The sequence below is a fragment of the Miscanthus floridulus genome, chromosome 8 (genome assembly GCF_019320115.1).
Source record: "Miscanthus floridulus cultivar M001 chromosome 8, ASM1932011v1, whole genome shotgun sequence".
NCBI classification, from domain to species: domain Eukaryota; kingdom Viridiplantae; phylum Streptophyta; class Magnoliopsida; order Poales; family Poaceae; genus Miscanthus; species Miscanthus floridulus.
Window position 1 is genome coordinate 97257507 of NC_089587.1, and position 15438 is coordinate 97272944.

Here is a 15438-nt window from a genome sequence, read left to right on the forward strand (position 1 = left end):
GTGCATAACCCTTATTTTAAATAATCACTGGATATATATATGTGATGTGCATTTACGTTATAGGATTTATATTGAAACTACATGCATAGATAAACCTACCTATGAGTCCTACTAGCATAGGTCAAATAACTGCTATGCTTAGGCTATCGGTAGCATGAGTAACATATCGTTACTCACAATAGGTGATTATTATTATCACTCTCATGATAAAATAGTGAAAACAAATGGAGATCGGGCAGGAATATGGTGATTATTATTAACTACATGCATAGATAAACCTACATATGAGTCTTGCGAGTATATTGTGTACTCAGGGTTTATTTACCCCTGTTGCAGGTGCAGCTTGAGAAATGGCTGTTGTGTGGAGGATTCTTCTAGTGGGCATAGACGGATCCTTGTATCTTATTGTTAGATGTTTATTTTAATTTCACTGTTTAAATTTCGCACTCTGAACTTGGTATTGTAATAATGTATTTTTTAGAACTCTTGTTGTATGAAATGGACTAAGTATTATAAACTCGTTCTCATTATTGGATCCTGGAGGAAAAACGTGGATTGTTCGAGTTCTCTCTTGGGGTATGCTCGACGGAACCGTCTGATGTAGCCGGCTTTTGGGGTGCTTAATGTCTGGTGGAAGACGAGCGCTTCCGGAAGCATGCTATTTCGAACGGTTCTGCCACATAACATGCACGTCGGATAAGAGACTCGCATTGCTAGGCTATGTTTGCCACTAAATAGACCAATGTTCGATTTGAGGCATGAAGCTGAGGTCTGACTCACATGATCTATACCAATAAATCTCTCTTTATCAACTCAAGCTTATCCACATATATCAAGACCACAACCATCTGTTGAATAAACAAAACACATCACCACCAATTTTTTTCAATAATAGATTTCATAATTATTTGAACAAAACACATAGTTAATTAACCTATATAAATAATTTATGAAAGATGTCATTATTGTAGACCAAAGCTACAAAATATTTTCCTTACCTTAGCAAAACAGTTTGCAATGTCCTGGTTATTTGCACAAACCATTTGAGCATTCATTAGGTCATTTATCTAGATATCTAGATATAAAAACAACATTTATCCACCTTCTCTTTGTACTCTAGCCTGTCATATCCTGGGAATCATTCGGGATGAAACAAGCGTGGATGACCAACTATGGTCTTTTCCGGATACTTAAAAGCAGGTGATGGTTTAAAAGGATCTCTAATCAAATACTTTCGTCTTATCTTATCATGTAGATTTTGGCCTATGTAATTTGAAATTCTTCTCCTGTATGTTGGATCATATGGATCGAAGCTCGTCAAAATTTACCACCCGCCGTGAGACTCGTGAAGTACAACAAAGAGTACTATGATTGGTGTTCGCTGCACTTCCATCTCTTCTTGAGGTAGCCCCGTCAAGATTCCCTCATTGTCATCTCTTCTTGAAGTGCCTCCATCAGGATTCTCATCATCATCATCTTTTCTTGAAGTGCCTTGATCTAGATTCTCATTAGTACTAGTTGGGGGCAATTCCTTTTCAAGAATCGTTCCATTGTGCTTTGATCATCCATCAAAATAGTCGACATAATTAAACACTAAATAGATACTAAATAGTGCGCAAGCAACCACGGTTATATGTTTAGAAATCACTAATTTCCTTACCTAGCATCCTGTTGGAATGAGCCAAAAAACAAAATATAAGAGACTAAGACTACACAGGAGCCAGTGGCTAGTAGGGATATGGGTACATGACTCCAAGTTTATGAATGTTATTTAAACAATTGTACAACGGGGCAGCTAGCGTACCCTTTCTTTCTCGAATACGGAGAAAATTTGCGTATCACTGTAATTAAGAAGATGAGTTTAGCCATACAAACGACGTGTTTCTAATGAGCTCCCTAAGTGGTCTTACAGTTTTAACTGAATCTGAAACAGACTGTTTCAAACTTCGATATTACATAAATAGTTTACAACAGAACTAAGAGCAACGCAACAACCTATGGAGCTAGACGTCTCCACTGCTGGCTGCGCGACCCTACTTCGCTATCGAGAAGAGCACTCTTCTACCGGTCCTGTTGTTGGTCATTCGGAACAGCTCATCCAAAGCTGCCATATGACTCGGTGTCAAGTCCCCTGCGAATATGGCGTTGTATGTTTTCTTGGACGCTGATGAAACAGAAGCTGCCCAGCGATACGATGCCTATCTTCTACACCAAGAGTACCTCGTCCCGCTTAGATGTCGGCCCGTGCACTAGCCTACCTTTGTAGGCTTGAACGACATCTAGACTCACGCTCGTAGGATGCACCAGGCGGCCCAGGCCATGAGACGTGAGATGCAATATGAGTGCCATGCCGCGACAGGCTGACGGCGCCACGGCGTGTGAAAAGGATGAATGAGAAGCCGAAATGGTATTCGGCGTTGTGCCGTTGTAGTAGGCGAGTATATATACAGGTCTGAAATTGATCTACACGGAGGTGGCGTTTGAGCTTGTGAACTACTGGATTGTTGCGTCAATGCGTTGCCCAATTTCAACATCCTGCTAGCCTCCTTGAGTCCATATTCTGACGTTCATGTAGTGGACTTGCCGCTTGCACACTGCTACAATAACTTCATCACACCAGGCTAAAACACTAAAACATCCTATCACACTACTACAATAATTTCATCACGCCATGCTAAAACACTAAAACATCCCATCACTGCCAGTTTCCCTGGTGACACGTGACAGTGAAAGTGGACGGTGATGAGGATTTTTATCATTGTGGGCTAGGGAACTCACGATGAAAATTGAATAATTTTTTTTTTAAAATGTGTCCGCCGCCATCCGCGTCGTCACGTACTCATGCTTATAGGCAGGCCCATCTGTTGCCTCTCTATCCCTACTCTTTCCAAGCTTGCACCACCTTCCAATATGTTGCACCTCATGGCACTCTTCGAAGACACTGAGCTCATGCATTGCGCATGCACACTTGTCATCCTGCTCCTCCCACATCCTCCGTCCCTCTAGCTCTCTGCTCCTATGGCTACCTAAAGAGCTAAAGGACTGAACATGCAATTGGATGGAGGATGTGGTGCGGTTCATGAGCTCAACGTCATTGATGAGTGTTGGGAGGTGAAGCAAGAGACATGATGTCATGTGCTGTCAGTCTAGAAAAAGTAAGGAGAGATGCAACACATGAGCTTGCATGCAACATGAGTACACTTACGCCAGTGTGGCGGGATACTGTGTCCAAACTGCACTGCAAAACCATCTGGGGTCATTTAAACGTTATTATAGTTGAGGGCGTTACGTAGTTAACTCTTGATATGTTATGCGGTTATGTAGATTTTTTCTATTGTTTATTGACACCGTCCACATAATATGTCACGTTAGAGTTCAAAAAAAAAATACATCACATTAGTCGTCAGCGAAACCACTTCAGTAATTAGTTTAAGGGGTAGAATATCTAGTTTTATATGTAAAGATTAGACAACCACTAATAGTTTGAGGGCTAAGTGGACTTTTTCTGTGACGTGGTTTAGCCTCAAAGCTTTTATTTTGCAAATAACACAATACAAATGTAAATACACGTAAATAGGAAATTGACATGTAATCCGGTCTATTCTTTTTGCAACCAGCAAAAGAACTGCCTTGATCGTGAAATTTTAGTCAACTTTATTTTTTTTACAAATAGCTAACAACTAATCCGACTGCACAGTTTTGCTGGGTTTCTGTCAGTTTTGAGCCTGTGTACAATGACGTTGAGATAAACTAATCCGAGTAAAGCTGGGAAAATACCAACGACCCAAACAAATGGATGAAGAGGACGATGCACAGACCCATGCACCTCCGACTCATTCTCAAATTACCAGCAACAAAAAATTATACATATATAATAAGTAAAAACATCATCATATTGAAAATGTTTGTTTAATGAATGAAAACGTAACTTAATAAATTCATGTTTTAACAAGCAGAATGAAAAGAAAACATAACGACCGAAGCTGCATTAGGTTCCAATAATGCTACCTAGTTGTGGTGTTCTTGGTATGGAAATCACGCAATTTCAAGACTCGACATGCCTTGATTACTTCATTTCCATACCCAGATCGCAGAAATGAACTATCAAAGTACAGCTATTAGCAAATTTACAACCGTGAAATTTCCTTAAATATTTGCCTGGAACTATGCTTTCAATGCACTGTCAAAATATAGCTTGTGCAAATGTCAGTTCATGTCATGAGAACCGACAAACATCTGTAAACCTTGCAGCCATGGATCACAGTACCACATGACAGCATGCCCCTCCCAGCAAACATAAACAATTATTCAGTTACTTATTATTGTAGTCATCACAACCAGGTCACCTGGATAGCGTTTATGTTTTGCTTACATAATGAATAGGTCCTGTTCGGACATAGTATAATAAAACTGCCACAGAACAATAGATAAAAGAGGGATTTTTTTTTACTTGAATAAAAAGAAGCAAAAAGGCCTTATTCATATGCGATGGAACAGGAAACTTGCAGAGGCTTGCACAAAAACTGCACCTCCTTAAGGCTACACACTAAGGAATCATCATGTGATGCAGAGAGGAGAGGAATACTAGGAAGAGGAAAGGGACGAAAAAAAGAGAAACTATTCAAGAAACTAAGCTTCCAAGGTTGGCAAAGACCTACCCTAGTGTACATGCATGCTTGACCAAAAGCGCAAGAAGTCATTTTTGCCGATGTCTTAGGTTTCATCATCATCCATCTGTATATGCATTCCCGATATTTTGATCAGGAACCTTATGGATGATATTTTGAGTACAGTTCAATCACATCGATCAAGAGTTCCTAAGATAAACCACTCTGCTTAACTTCAACAGGCTTCACAGGAATAGACGAATCGCTGCCAGAAACTTTCTCAGCCAAAGGGCTTACAGTCTTGGCCTCACCAAGCCGCACAGCCTGAGCAAAACTCTTGGTGATATGGCCCACGAGGTCAGTGGGTACAGTCAAGGGTTTCTTGGGCTCAACAACAATAGAACTGGGTAGATGTTGCTGATGCAGGCGTGCCTTATTTTCCTGCAGCGCTTTCTCACGCTCCTCATAAAAGTCAAAGTCATCAAGGATTGATGCATCATCATCATGGTTCTTAAAGATCTTCAGCATCTCCAGTCCTTGCTCTAGTTTCACCTACAATAAGCTCATGTGTCACATCAAATAGACAATACTGTGAATTTATGAAAGTAAAATGGAAAAGAAAGGCATGAGAATATTAACAGCTGAACCGAAAGCATGGATGGCAGTGGCACATCCTAACTAATATTTGATAGTGATTTCCATGAAAAAAACGAACTTATGTACAAGGATAAATTCAAATGCAAATTAAGCAAATGGAGATAGAGAAAGAAGTCTAAATACCTCCTGTGTATCTCGGCTATTTGTTACGGGTTTATTGTCATTGTTTTCAAGAATTATATGCCGGAAAAGATTATTGGGGACATCCTTCACTATGTGCCACTTCACAGGGAATTGACCAGTCCACTTATCTTGCTGCCAGTAATCCACACTTTTCTCAAAGTCCACTGGTCCAATCATCTCAGCAACACCACAGAATTGTGCACTGGCATTCACCTGTATATATATTGTTCCAATTTTTAATATTAGCCAGGATTATTACTTAGGTAAAAAGGACTGGTGGTCTCAAAAAGGAACAAAGAATGGAGATGATGCTTCAATTACCGAAAATAACAGAAAAATGGGACAGTGCTCTTCCTTCTCCTTAGCTTCACGATAGGCTAAGTCCAGTTTCTTGTTTCCATTTGTGGTGCTAGCCCAAACACCATATTTTACACTCTTGTGCACATTATCTTCACTGTATGATTTTATGATGAAAAACCTGGCATTCGTGTACTCTGTAACAAAGTCAGGCCTGTTGTATGACTCACGACCAACTCCTGTAGTAGCCTTCTCATCCTTACTGTCAACCTCTGGTTGCTTCTTAGGCTTAGTAGCACGTGGACCCCGACTTTGCTCGTTAAGAAAGTCAAGTGGGCCATTGCAGCTGCAAATAAGTGCATTACCCCTTCCCCTCCTGCGCCCTTTCTCGATCGAGATCGAACTTCTACCATTAAGGCCAAAGCTGGTGAAGGATCCCCCATAATTACTGGCCTGTGGGAACATTCCACCATGTGAGAAACCCCTTCCATAGGAGTCAGTTGTGGATCCCAAACCATAGAAGGGCCTCTGGTGAGGCGATGCCTGAAATTGGGGGAGAAACAAATAAATATCAAAAGGCAGATCTACAAGTAAACAAATTCAGTTATTTATGAAATTGTATATTCCTGTCTTTTTAAGTTTGTTTTCCTTTTCAGTCTTTATATAGCATATAATGTGTCAGCATAAAACAGCAAGTCAGAATTCCAGCTAAATGGTGGGTAATCCCCAAAACCAGTGACAGATACAGGCACATGCTTGCAGAGCAGAGTTTAAACTGCATCAGGTGGCAGCAATCAAATATGAATTTAAACATCAACTGGCAATGAATCAAAAGAGTAAAAGACATCAGCTATATACACTGAAGGGTAGAGTTTTCATTGTTCTTCTTGGACAGAGTTAAGCTAGATTTGTTTCCTGAAGTGAAAGACTACCCCGAGACAACCAATAGAAATGGTAACTTGTGCAAAGAGCTGCATCCATGATTTCTTAAGTACTATTTGAGGGACGAGAAACATAGGGTTACCAATGTGAAGAGAATACCATTCCTGAAGCCATTGGAAAGTTGCTTTGGCCATAGGTCCCTGGAACACCACTAGAAGGTTGAGGTGAAGCTGCAGGTGATGGAAATGACCCAGTTCCTTCTGAAGATCTGAACCATTCTGAGAGACGTCACAAAGTTAAAATGTTACCTATAGCATAAGACATAAATGAACTGAACAAAGCACAAAGTTAGATAATAACCAGGTCTTGGGCCAAACAGGAAGCTATTTGGACTCAGGGTATCAGCGATAAAAGCTCCTTGTGTTGGGTCAATCGGCATCATTGTATTTGTATCACCCTGTGATATTGGAGTAGGAGAGCTTAAATATGGCATGCCAGGTGTTACTGACTGCTGGTAGTAAGGAGCCGAGAAGGAGAACTGCTGAGGGGAGTAGAGCTGACCATCTCCACTAACAGCAGTCGGTACAGGTGTTGCAATAGGAGAATAATGAGCATATGGCTCATAACCATAGCCACCATGGAACATCAATGAGGGGTCCTCATTGTATACAACCTTCAAGAAAAGACAAATTTAGAGCAGTGGCCTATGGCATATTTATGACAGAGGAAAACTTTTTCTACTTACTGGTGGGCCCACTTCCAATCCTTCAACACTCATGTAGGGAGGATATGTGTCCCATTCTTGTGGAGGGTTTTCATATCTGGAGCCTGCACATAGAGAGTGAACTATGTTAAAGTATGCAACAAGAACATTCATCAATCAAGATGAAAGCTGTGAAATCTACAATATATTAAAGAAAACGAAATAAGTGGGCTTTGAGCCTACCCCACAAAAACAGATTTTACGTTGATATACACTATATTTCTACTACTGATGAATCATAGGTAAATTCATAGAGAAATATGTTAAGAGCACCTCCTAATAGATAGTCTAAAACTTTTTATATCATTGCTTCGTTATGTTTCCATAGGCTAATATAGCACGAGATCAACTATATAGGACAATGCATAAGTTGGTGTTCTGTCATAAAGACTACAGAAGGAATGCAAAGTGTGAAGAGACATGCAAGCTGACCTTGGTAATAGAATGGCTGTGCCTGAGAAGCATAGAAGTTGTGTGCACCATTATGGCCCCCATCCATGTTGGATGTGCCAGCTTGGGTTTGGCCTTCACTTGGTAGATCGATAGCATTTGAATCAACTGAAATTGGCGGCACAGCTGCTTTCTCATCCTTACTGGCAACAGGCTGAGGTAGATGGTTGATACATTCGACAAACAGAGTCAATAAACAAAGTGTAAAAAAAGGATAAAAAACAGTAATACAGTAATGAGTAATGACCTGCTCCTTAGGCTTCTCAGAGAGACCTATCTTTTGTTCGACATTGGCTACTGGCTCCTGCCTATCCATAGAGCCTGAAATATCAAGGTTAGACAAAATCATGTCAGGCTTCAACAAATAAGGCTATCCAATTGTATGTGATAAACTGAGTGCCATATATTCTATTATTATGAAGTATAAGCTAAACTTTCACAGATGGCCTTAAATAGCAAAAAAGGATAGTTGCCTCCCTAACATATTTACATCAAAATACCATGTGATCACATCACCCAGTACATGGCATACAGATTGTATTGAGTTGTAACCAAATATGTTGATCATTGATAAAAGCACACACAAGAGGAGTTGCAATCAGCAGTGCTCGAAATTCTCATACTCGTTGCCTGTACTTGGCCTCTTACTCTAGTCTACAGGGTAAAGGCGCATCTTAGGTGTTTAACATGCATCATTCTATTCAGTGCAAACAATACAACATCTCAGGGAATATATAGCCACATGACATTGGCAGACATCCTACCAGAACCCTCTACGTTAGCACGATCTGCATCAACCATCAACATGACGTACAGTCAGGTATGACAAATAGCACGCGAAGCCCATTCAGGCATCGAAAACTATGTACGGCCCGCACGAACTGACCGTGCAATGCTACAGGAACTACATACACGCGACAACAGCACCGTACCCAACCAACTTAAATGTGATATCGATGCGCATAAACTTGTGCACACGAACCAAGGGAACCTACCGAAAAGGACTCGCAATGCGTTAAGCTGAAGCTCGGGCGATTCCGCCGGACCTTGGCTGCGTGAAACAGCAGCATGCACCATGTGGAGCAAGAAGCCTGATCAACTCAATTTGAGGCCCCCTAGTTCTAAACCAATTTACTCAATAGTACATCTCGAATCGCAGAAGCCATGGCATGACAACACTAGTAACGTCTGAATTGACCCGAGACCTTATGCAGGGTGACACAGGGGGGTGGCAGACGCATCAATCAAAGAAATCGAATCGGCGACAAACCTCTAATAATAAGGAGCAGAAGGATTTGAATTTGAAGGCCCTCCGATCAAATCATAGCAGCAGAGTGTGCAGAACAAAATCCCTTACCGGCAAAGGCAATAAGAAGGAATCAAGCAGTCCGGGCTGCAGGGAGGGATCTCCGCTCCAGCGAGCGGCGAGGGCGCGCCTACGATAGAAGGAAGAGGAGCGGTGGAAGGACGCCCGGATCGGCGCAGAGGCCGGCGGATCTGGCGATCGGATCGGGCTCCCACACCCACACCTGTGTGTGGCTCGTGATCTGATGAGACCTGAGAGGAGACGGGACCGTGACCTTGTTGGTGGGGCGATTGGTGCTACACTACACTGCTACCCTTTTCTATTTCTCTTCTCTTCTTTAAAAAAAATGCTTATTCTTGATTGACGATGATTTGTAAGTGTATACGCACGGGAACATAAGACATTTGGGATTTTGGACCCAACCCTACTTTCAGGCATCTTGCAAGGCTATTGTTTTGGTTAGTAATTGGATCGACAAAATTGAAGTTTCGAATAAAAAGCTATTAATTTTTAAATTTTGAGGCATTTAAAATATTGTTGAAATATATTTTTAAGAAATCTTTTTGCACTTTAAATATTATTTTTATGTCAGCATTAATATTTGTAGTGTATGTGGGCCGGTGAATCTCGGTGGCTAATCAAACGACTCGTAGATTAGGATCGTATACGATATACGATCGTGGATTATTATTTATGGCTAGTTTGGCGTGAGAGAAAAAAACTATTATGGTTAAAAATTTATGATCGTTTATGATCCAGCGAACAGGCTGTAGAATTATGCCCGTGTGTACTGAGGCCATAAATTTCTGTCCACAGCCAAGGTGACGGATTCATACAGAAAAATAATAAAAAAAACTAATAACATGACGCGGACGGTGAGCTCGACGATTTCGTATGGAACGCGGGCACCTGGGTTCGGCCTTTGTATTAGAATCATATAGGACGCGAGACCCTAATGATTCCTATCATACGCGCGGACGTGTGTACAGGGATTGAGCCTTGTATCATCGGATAGATGACGATGTTAAGAGACTATAGGCGTTTGAATTTTGATTTTGAAAACAGGGAAAGATTTTCCTAAAAAAATAGGGAAAGATATATATGTACTCCCAATCCCCGAATAAGCGTACACCGTGCGTTTTGTGAAGTCAACGAGTTTAAGCACGACTAATATATATTTATCTCTATTTTTAATATATACTCCCTCTGGTTCTATAAAACAAGTCGTTTTGGACATCGATACGATCTTTAAGAAACGACTTTGACTGTAACTTTTTGCTATAAAATATTTATAAAATATAGTCAATATATACTTTTATAAAACTACATTTCAAGATGAATCTACTTACATCATTTTTATATTTTCAAACTCAAACAAAAAGAAATTATTTGTAGTCAAAGTTTAAAATGTTTGACTTAAGACAACCTCAAAATGACTTGCTTTAGAGAACCGGAGGGAGTACTAGCAAACATGTTCGTATGTTGCAATGGAACTCGATACATATAAGATCGACTATGTATCATCGCTACTAGATGCATATTGTCCTAACTCGTATGAGCACAGATCATGAGTCCGAGTGATATGACCAGCAGTGCCTTCCACGGGTGAAAACCCCGTCCATTCCTTGGACGAGCGACAACGGTGTTATCGGCGCCGTTCCCTTCCTGAAGGCGTCGCTTTTGGAAGTTTCGTCTTGGCCGTGATGTTGCCTTCGGTGGTTGTTATGTGTTTCTTGGCGTCCGGTCGACGTGAGACGACGGGAACTGCATCGTGAAGTCGGAGCTGCCGTATTAGGGGGGTGTGGCTCGGCAACGATGACACGGGGCGAACCCCTTCTTCGTTGACTGTGATTCGGCTTGGGAGGCCCGGCAATTGCCGTGGGCAGGCCGTGGGGACACGAAGTCAGAGCTGCTCTTCGCGACGTTTGAGCTCCACAACGATGACCTGTTGTGACCTCTTGCTTCGGGCCTGACAGCCTGGCTTCGTAAGGTGGGTGGTCGTCTGATGTTGTACTCTATCGCGTCGCGTGAGTGGGCTAGGCTTTTGTGGTACTTGGCATTACATTGGGCTACCCTTTCATGTACATAAAACTTCATTCGTCTTAATTGAAAGACAAAGCTCCTGTCATCATTTCAAAAAAAAAAATGAAATATGTAGGGCACGATCTAATATATATTGAAATTACTATATATTGAAATTACGTATTTATCATCACTAGAAAATGAGCTATCCTAGCTCTATGAGTATGGATTATAGGAATTCGATATCTCTACCATTTGCATACAAGATTGAATCGAAGTCTAGCGACAAGGAAGAGAAGACTGCCAGGCCCTACTGAAGACAGCAACCAATAGGTCACAAACTTCTCTTTCAGAAAAAAGCTACTGGCCTACTGCAACCAGAAGATATCAAACCATAAAGGCATAATGACCACGTACATTTCTTCATCCAAATAGTTGTCATCGGAGAGGTTGTTGTCCAGGATGAGGGAGGGCGTAGATACCCGTACGAATCTACCTTGCTGCCGTTGGCTCTAGCAAACAAATTCAACGTAGAGCTTGTTTAGTTGGGTGAAGTTTGGGGTTTTGGCTAATATAGTACTTTCGTTTTTATTTGACAATTAGTATTCAATCATGAACTAATTAGGCTCAAAACGTTCGTCTCGTGATTTCCAACTAAACTGTGCAATTAGTTTTTTTTTCGTCTACATTTAATGCTCTATACATGTATCACAAGATTCGATGTGATGGCTACTGTAGCACTTTTTTGAAAAAGTTTTTGGAACTAAACAAGACCGTAGTGTCTATTTGGCAGCTCCAACAACTCTGGATCTATAACATACATCTCTGGATCTACTTTTTCAAAGTCAAACTCCTCTAGCTTCACGTAGATCCAACGTAGATGTGTCCCTGATCCACGAATTTTGTGAAGCACCTCAGGGGTGCTCTGCAAACTCAGAGATCCGTGGAGTCAGAAAAAATTACCCACTGCTAACCACTGATAACACAGATAATTGTTCGTTTCTTTTTCTTTTTTTTCCTTTCCTCCATTGCGACTCAGCACCCTGTTGCCCGCCCGTGTTGCATGCCGACGAGCGAGCGAGCGAGGCCGCGCAACCCTGCCACCATGCGCGCTCTGCTGCCCGATGTGTCTCATGCCACCGCCGTCATCCCCGCAATATATGTTCCCTAATAACTATATAAAGGTAGGTCCCACAGGAGTGTAGGACAAAAGATTGTTGAAAAAATGTTAGTTCTCATAGTCTCCATGTCATTAGGGAGATACAACTCCGCTTTATTTGAGGAGGGATGAGGGGAATGTTTGTGACCACATAAAAAAGAGGTATTGGGGAATTGCAGGAGAAAAAATATTGTTATCCTCAATATAACAGTTTTATAGAGATAAGGAGAAGTACTAAGGTACTGCAAAGATGCTCTCAGCCGAACCATTTTTGCTACAAAATGCTTCATCAGGGCTGACGATCGAGCCACTTTGGACTGAAACCACAACCACCAAGAGCCCCCTTTTGCGACTTAAAATACCTCCCCTCCTCTTCCTCCTTTTACTTTCCAAACTGCAGTCACGTCCTTCATCTATGTCTCATATGCATCCCGAACTCTTAACTCATATTCATACGACTTAGGACAACTCGTGTATCGATGATAAATATGGAGTCCGATTCCACTACGTATTGGGTCTCACCCTAAGTATCTCGTATGTAACCCGCGCTCGTATAAGTTAGAACAGCTCGCATCTAGCGATGAAACAAAGTCTGATTCCTATACGTATTGGCTAGCAATTACTCATATAGCAACTTATTTGAGAAATCTAAATGCCACAAAGATTCCTTTGAAGGAATATAAGAAAGTTTATATAACAGAGGTTACACATGGCACTTAAGCAAAATCCGTTGTAGTCTAGCTGGTTAGGATACTCGGCTCTCACCCGAGAGACCCGGGTTCGAGTCCCGGCAACGGAATGTTCTTTTTTGTCTTTCAATTCAAACTTTTTTTTATGTAAATTAACAATGCCAGTCGTGGGCCAACGAACAACACAGAGGCCCAATAAAGGTCCAAACTATGCCTCCCCTTCCCTCGTCAGCCCTCCACACTCCACAGCCGCCACGGCCACCGCCAGCCGAGCCAACCAATCCGGCAATCCGCAATCCCCAATCCCCCTCCCGTCCACTGCTCCGGTCCGGTCGTCCACCGATTCCGCGTGCCCACCCTACCCCTTCACCGTCCGCCTCCCTTATCTAATCGCTTCTCGTTTACCGCGTGCTGTGCGAGACTGCGAGGCGAACCGGAACTGCTGCTCGGCCCATCCATGGCGGAGGAGGCGGCGACGACGGGTTGCGGCGGCGACAAGCTCATCCTGCGCGGCCTGCAGTTCCACGGCTTCCACGGCGTCCTGAAGGAGGAGCGGACGCTGGGACAGAAGTTCGTCGTCGACATCGACGCCTGGATGGACCTCGCCGCCGCCGGCGAGTCCGACAGCATCGCTGACACCGTCAGCTACACCGACATCTACGGGTGAGTAGTGGTATGCCAGCCTTAACGATGATTGATTGGAACAACAAATTTGTAGAAATTAGCATTCTTTTCGGAATTTCAACTGGTATGCTTACTAGAGTGGCACGAGATCATCGTATATGTATGCAGCTTCCCTGATTTCAGTCCGTAGTAATCTCCTCTAGAAAAGAGTAGTGAATCTCCTTGTTTCAGGATGAATCACGATGCTGTTTCAGAGGTCTGCTCGGAAATTGTTGTTATTACGAAATGATATTTTTCATGTTGACACCAGTATATAAGTTTAGAACGTGTGCAGGGTCCTGCTCCCGAATTCCGATTGTACTCTCCACTTGCTTTGGAGAGGACATACATACACTTCACTACTTCAGAGTCCCAACATAGTTTCTAAACACGTTGTTTCAGATTTCCTTATCATGCTAGTAGTATGTTTTTATCCCTGCCTGGCACTTAAAAAAAATCCCCACCCCACCTCACGTCGTTGGCGTACAAGTCTAGATGACATTTTTTTAGATACACTTTGATTTGCAGTTGGGTACTTGGAACTGAGCTGGGGATTTGGATTGACCATGATCTGCAATATAGCATATTTAAACTAGCATAGCGTTACAGGCGGCCTACGTGCCTCTGAATTATTGGTTTCAAAATTTCAGTTGGTAGCAGACTGGGGATTACTATAATTTACAGCTGGCATTAGGGCATTATATATTCAGCTTTTTCTTTCTTTGATTGACTACCCTCTAATATAAGAAAATCTAATTGTTCTTCTCCTCAACTCAGTTCTGTAATGTAAGTCCTGAATGGAACTGTTATATCAATCAAGTCTTAGATTTGGTTAGACCTTCTTTGCCTGCTCTGGGAGGGTGTAGAGTTCTAGACACACACTTGAGTCCAAGAATTCTTTCCCAAGATGTTTTATCAGATCCCCTGACAATTAGCTTTGTTTAAACCCCCTACCCCAGCATTGCTAAGGATGTTGTCGAAGGCACGCCACACAACCTCTTGGAGTCGGTGGCTCACTCGATCGCAAAGGCCACACTGCTCAAGTTCCCTCAGATCTCTGCAGTCCGAGTGAAGGTTGGCAAGCCTCACGTCGCAGTGCAAGGCGTCCTGGACTATCTGGGCGTGGAGATAACGAGGCACAGAAAGAAAGTTTGAGATGTTGTACACATGTGCCATGTGGTGATGGGCAGCCGGTTTAATGTTGATGGTGCTGATGGTACTGTGGCTATAACCATAATCCACACTTGTTGGCAGAATTTGTCACTGACAGTGTGAGCTGAAATGGGAATGGTGGTATTTCCTGCTTGCACGCATTTCCAGCTTATGTAGCTCAAATAAAGGTTTATGTGCAATTTCCTGTGATCTGTGAAGCCTGCCATTGCCATGGGATGGGATCAATTTGTTATGTCCCTGCCCGAGTTTGTACTGGTACGAGTGCATCTGATATACGCTGATGTGCAGTTGATGTACACGTACTTTTTGGTAGACGAGGAGTACTGATTGTACGAACTGTTTGTGTGAACTGAACTGTCATTCAGATATTTGTAGTCACCGGTCCACCGCGGAACGTGCCCTGCAATGTCCTATTAGTCAACAACGCATGTATCCTTTTCAAAACCACCCAAACAACTACCCCCCCCCCCCCCCCCCCCCCCCACAAAAAAAAAACAATTCTAAAATTAAACCAAGTCACATTTCTTTTCAATTTCCATTTAAGGAGTTCCTTTTTGATCTGTTTCCACGTACTCTTTTTTAGACTTTGATTTTTTTTAAAAAAAAAGTTTGACTAAGTTTAAAGAAACTAATGTCAACATTTATAT

At 42.2% G+C, this 15438-nt stretch overlaps 2 protein-coding genes and 1 non-coding gene across 5 annotated transcripts; 2 read left to right on the top strand and 1 right to left on the bottom strand.

The window, feature by feature from the left end:
- Positions 1-4297: 4297 nt before the first annotated feature.
- Positions 4298-9378, bottom strand: LOC136473023 (YTH domain-containing protein ECT1-like). Of its 3 annotated transcripts, none has more exons than XM_066470721.1 (9): positions 9137-9378; positions 8027-8100; positions 7762-7933; positions 7312-7394; positions 6927-7239; positions 6726-6844; positions 5709-6227; positions 5388-5600; positions 4298-5159 (listed from the first exon to the last, which is right to left on the bottom strand). In XM_066470721.1, the coding sequence occupies exons 2-9, from the start codon at positions 8093-8095 to the stop codon at positions 4818-4820; spliced, it is 1830 nt and encodes a 609-aa protein (XP_066326818.1). In that variant the 5' UTR covers positions 8096-8100; positions 9137-9378; the 3' UTR covers positions 4298-4817. The 3 variants fall into 3 exon arrangements, with proteins under 3 accessions (XP_066326818.1, XP_066326819.1, XP_066326820.1); XM_066470722.1 differs by having other exon boundaries at positions 9050-9378; XM_066470723.1 differs by lacking the exon at positions 9137-9378 and adding an exon at positions 8775-8871.
- A 3614-nt stretch (positions 9379-12992) lies between these two features.
- TRNAE-CUC (transfer RNA glutamic acid (anticodon CUC)) lies at positions 12993-13065 on the top strand. The gene has a single exon. It is a non-coding gene; the product is annotated as a tRNA-Glu (tRNA).
- A 132-nt stretch (positions 13066-13197) lies between these two features.
- Positions 13198-14982, top strand: LOC136473024 (dihydroneopterin aldolase 1-like). Its single transcript, XM_066470724.1, has 2 exons — positions 13198-13618; positions 14578-14982. Exons 1-2 carry the CDS (start codon positions 13413-13415, stop codon positions 14771-14773), a joined length of 402 nt encoding a protein of 133 aa, XP_066326821.1. The 5' UTR covers positions 13198-13412; the 3' UTR covers positions 14774-14982.
- Positions 14983-15438: the final 456 nt, after the last annotated feature.

What these genes read in the sequence shown, in the direction of transcription:
- LOC136473023 (XM_066470723.1), bottom strand. Translation starts at nt 8,856, where the DNA reads ATGGTGCATGCTGCTGTTTCACGCAGCCAAGGTCCGGCGGAATCGCCC. An exon ending in CTGAGAAGCCTAAGGAGCAG is followed by an intron (nt 7,934 to 8,026) that starts GTCATTACTCAT and finishes CATCTACCTCAG; the next exon opens with CCTGTTGCCAGTAAGGATGA. An exon ending in TTCCAATGGCTTCAGGAATG is followed by an intron (nt 6,228 to 6,725) that starts GTATTCTCTTCA and finishes CCCCAATTTCAG; the next exon opens with GCATCGCCTCACCAGAGGCC.
- LOC136473024 (XM_066470724.1), top strand. Translation starts at nt 13,413, where the DNA reads ATGGCGGAGGAGGCGGCGACGACGGGTTGCGGCGGCGACAAGCTCATC. An exon ending in AGCTACACCGACATCTACGG is followed by an intron (nt 13,619 to 14,577) that starts GTGAGTAGTGGT and finishes CCCCTACCCCAG; the next exon opens with CATTGCTAAGGATGTTGTCG.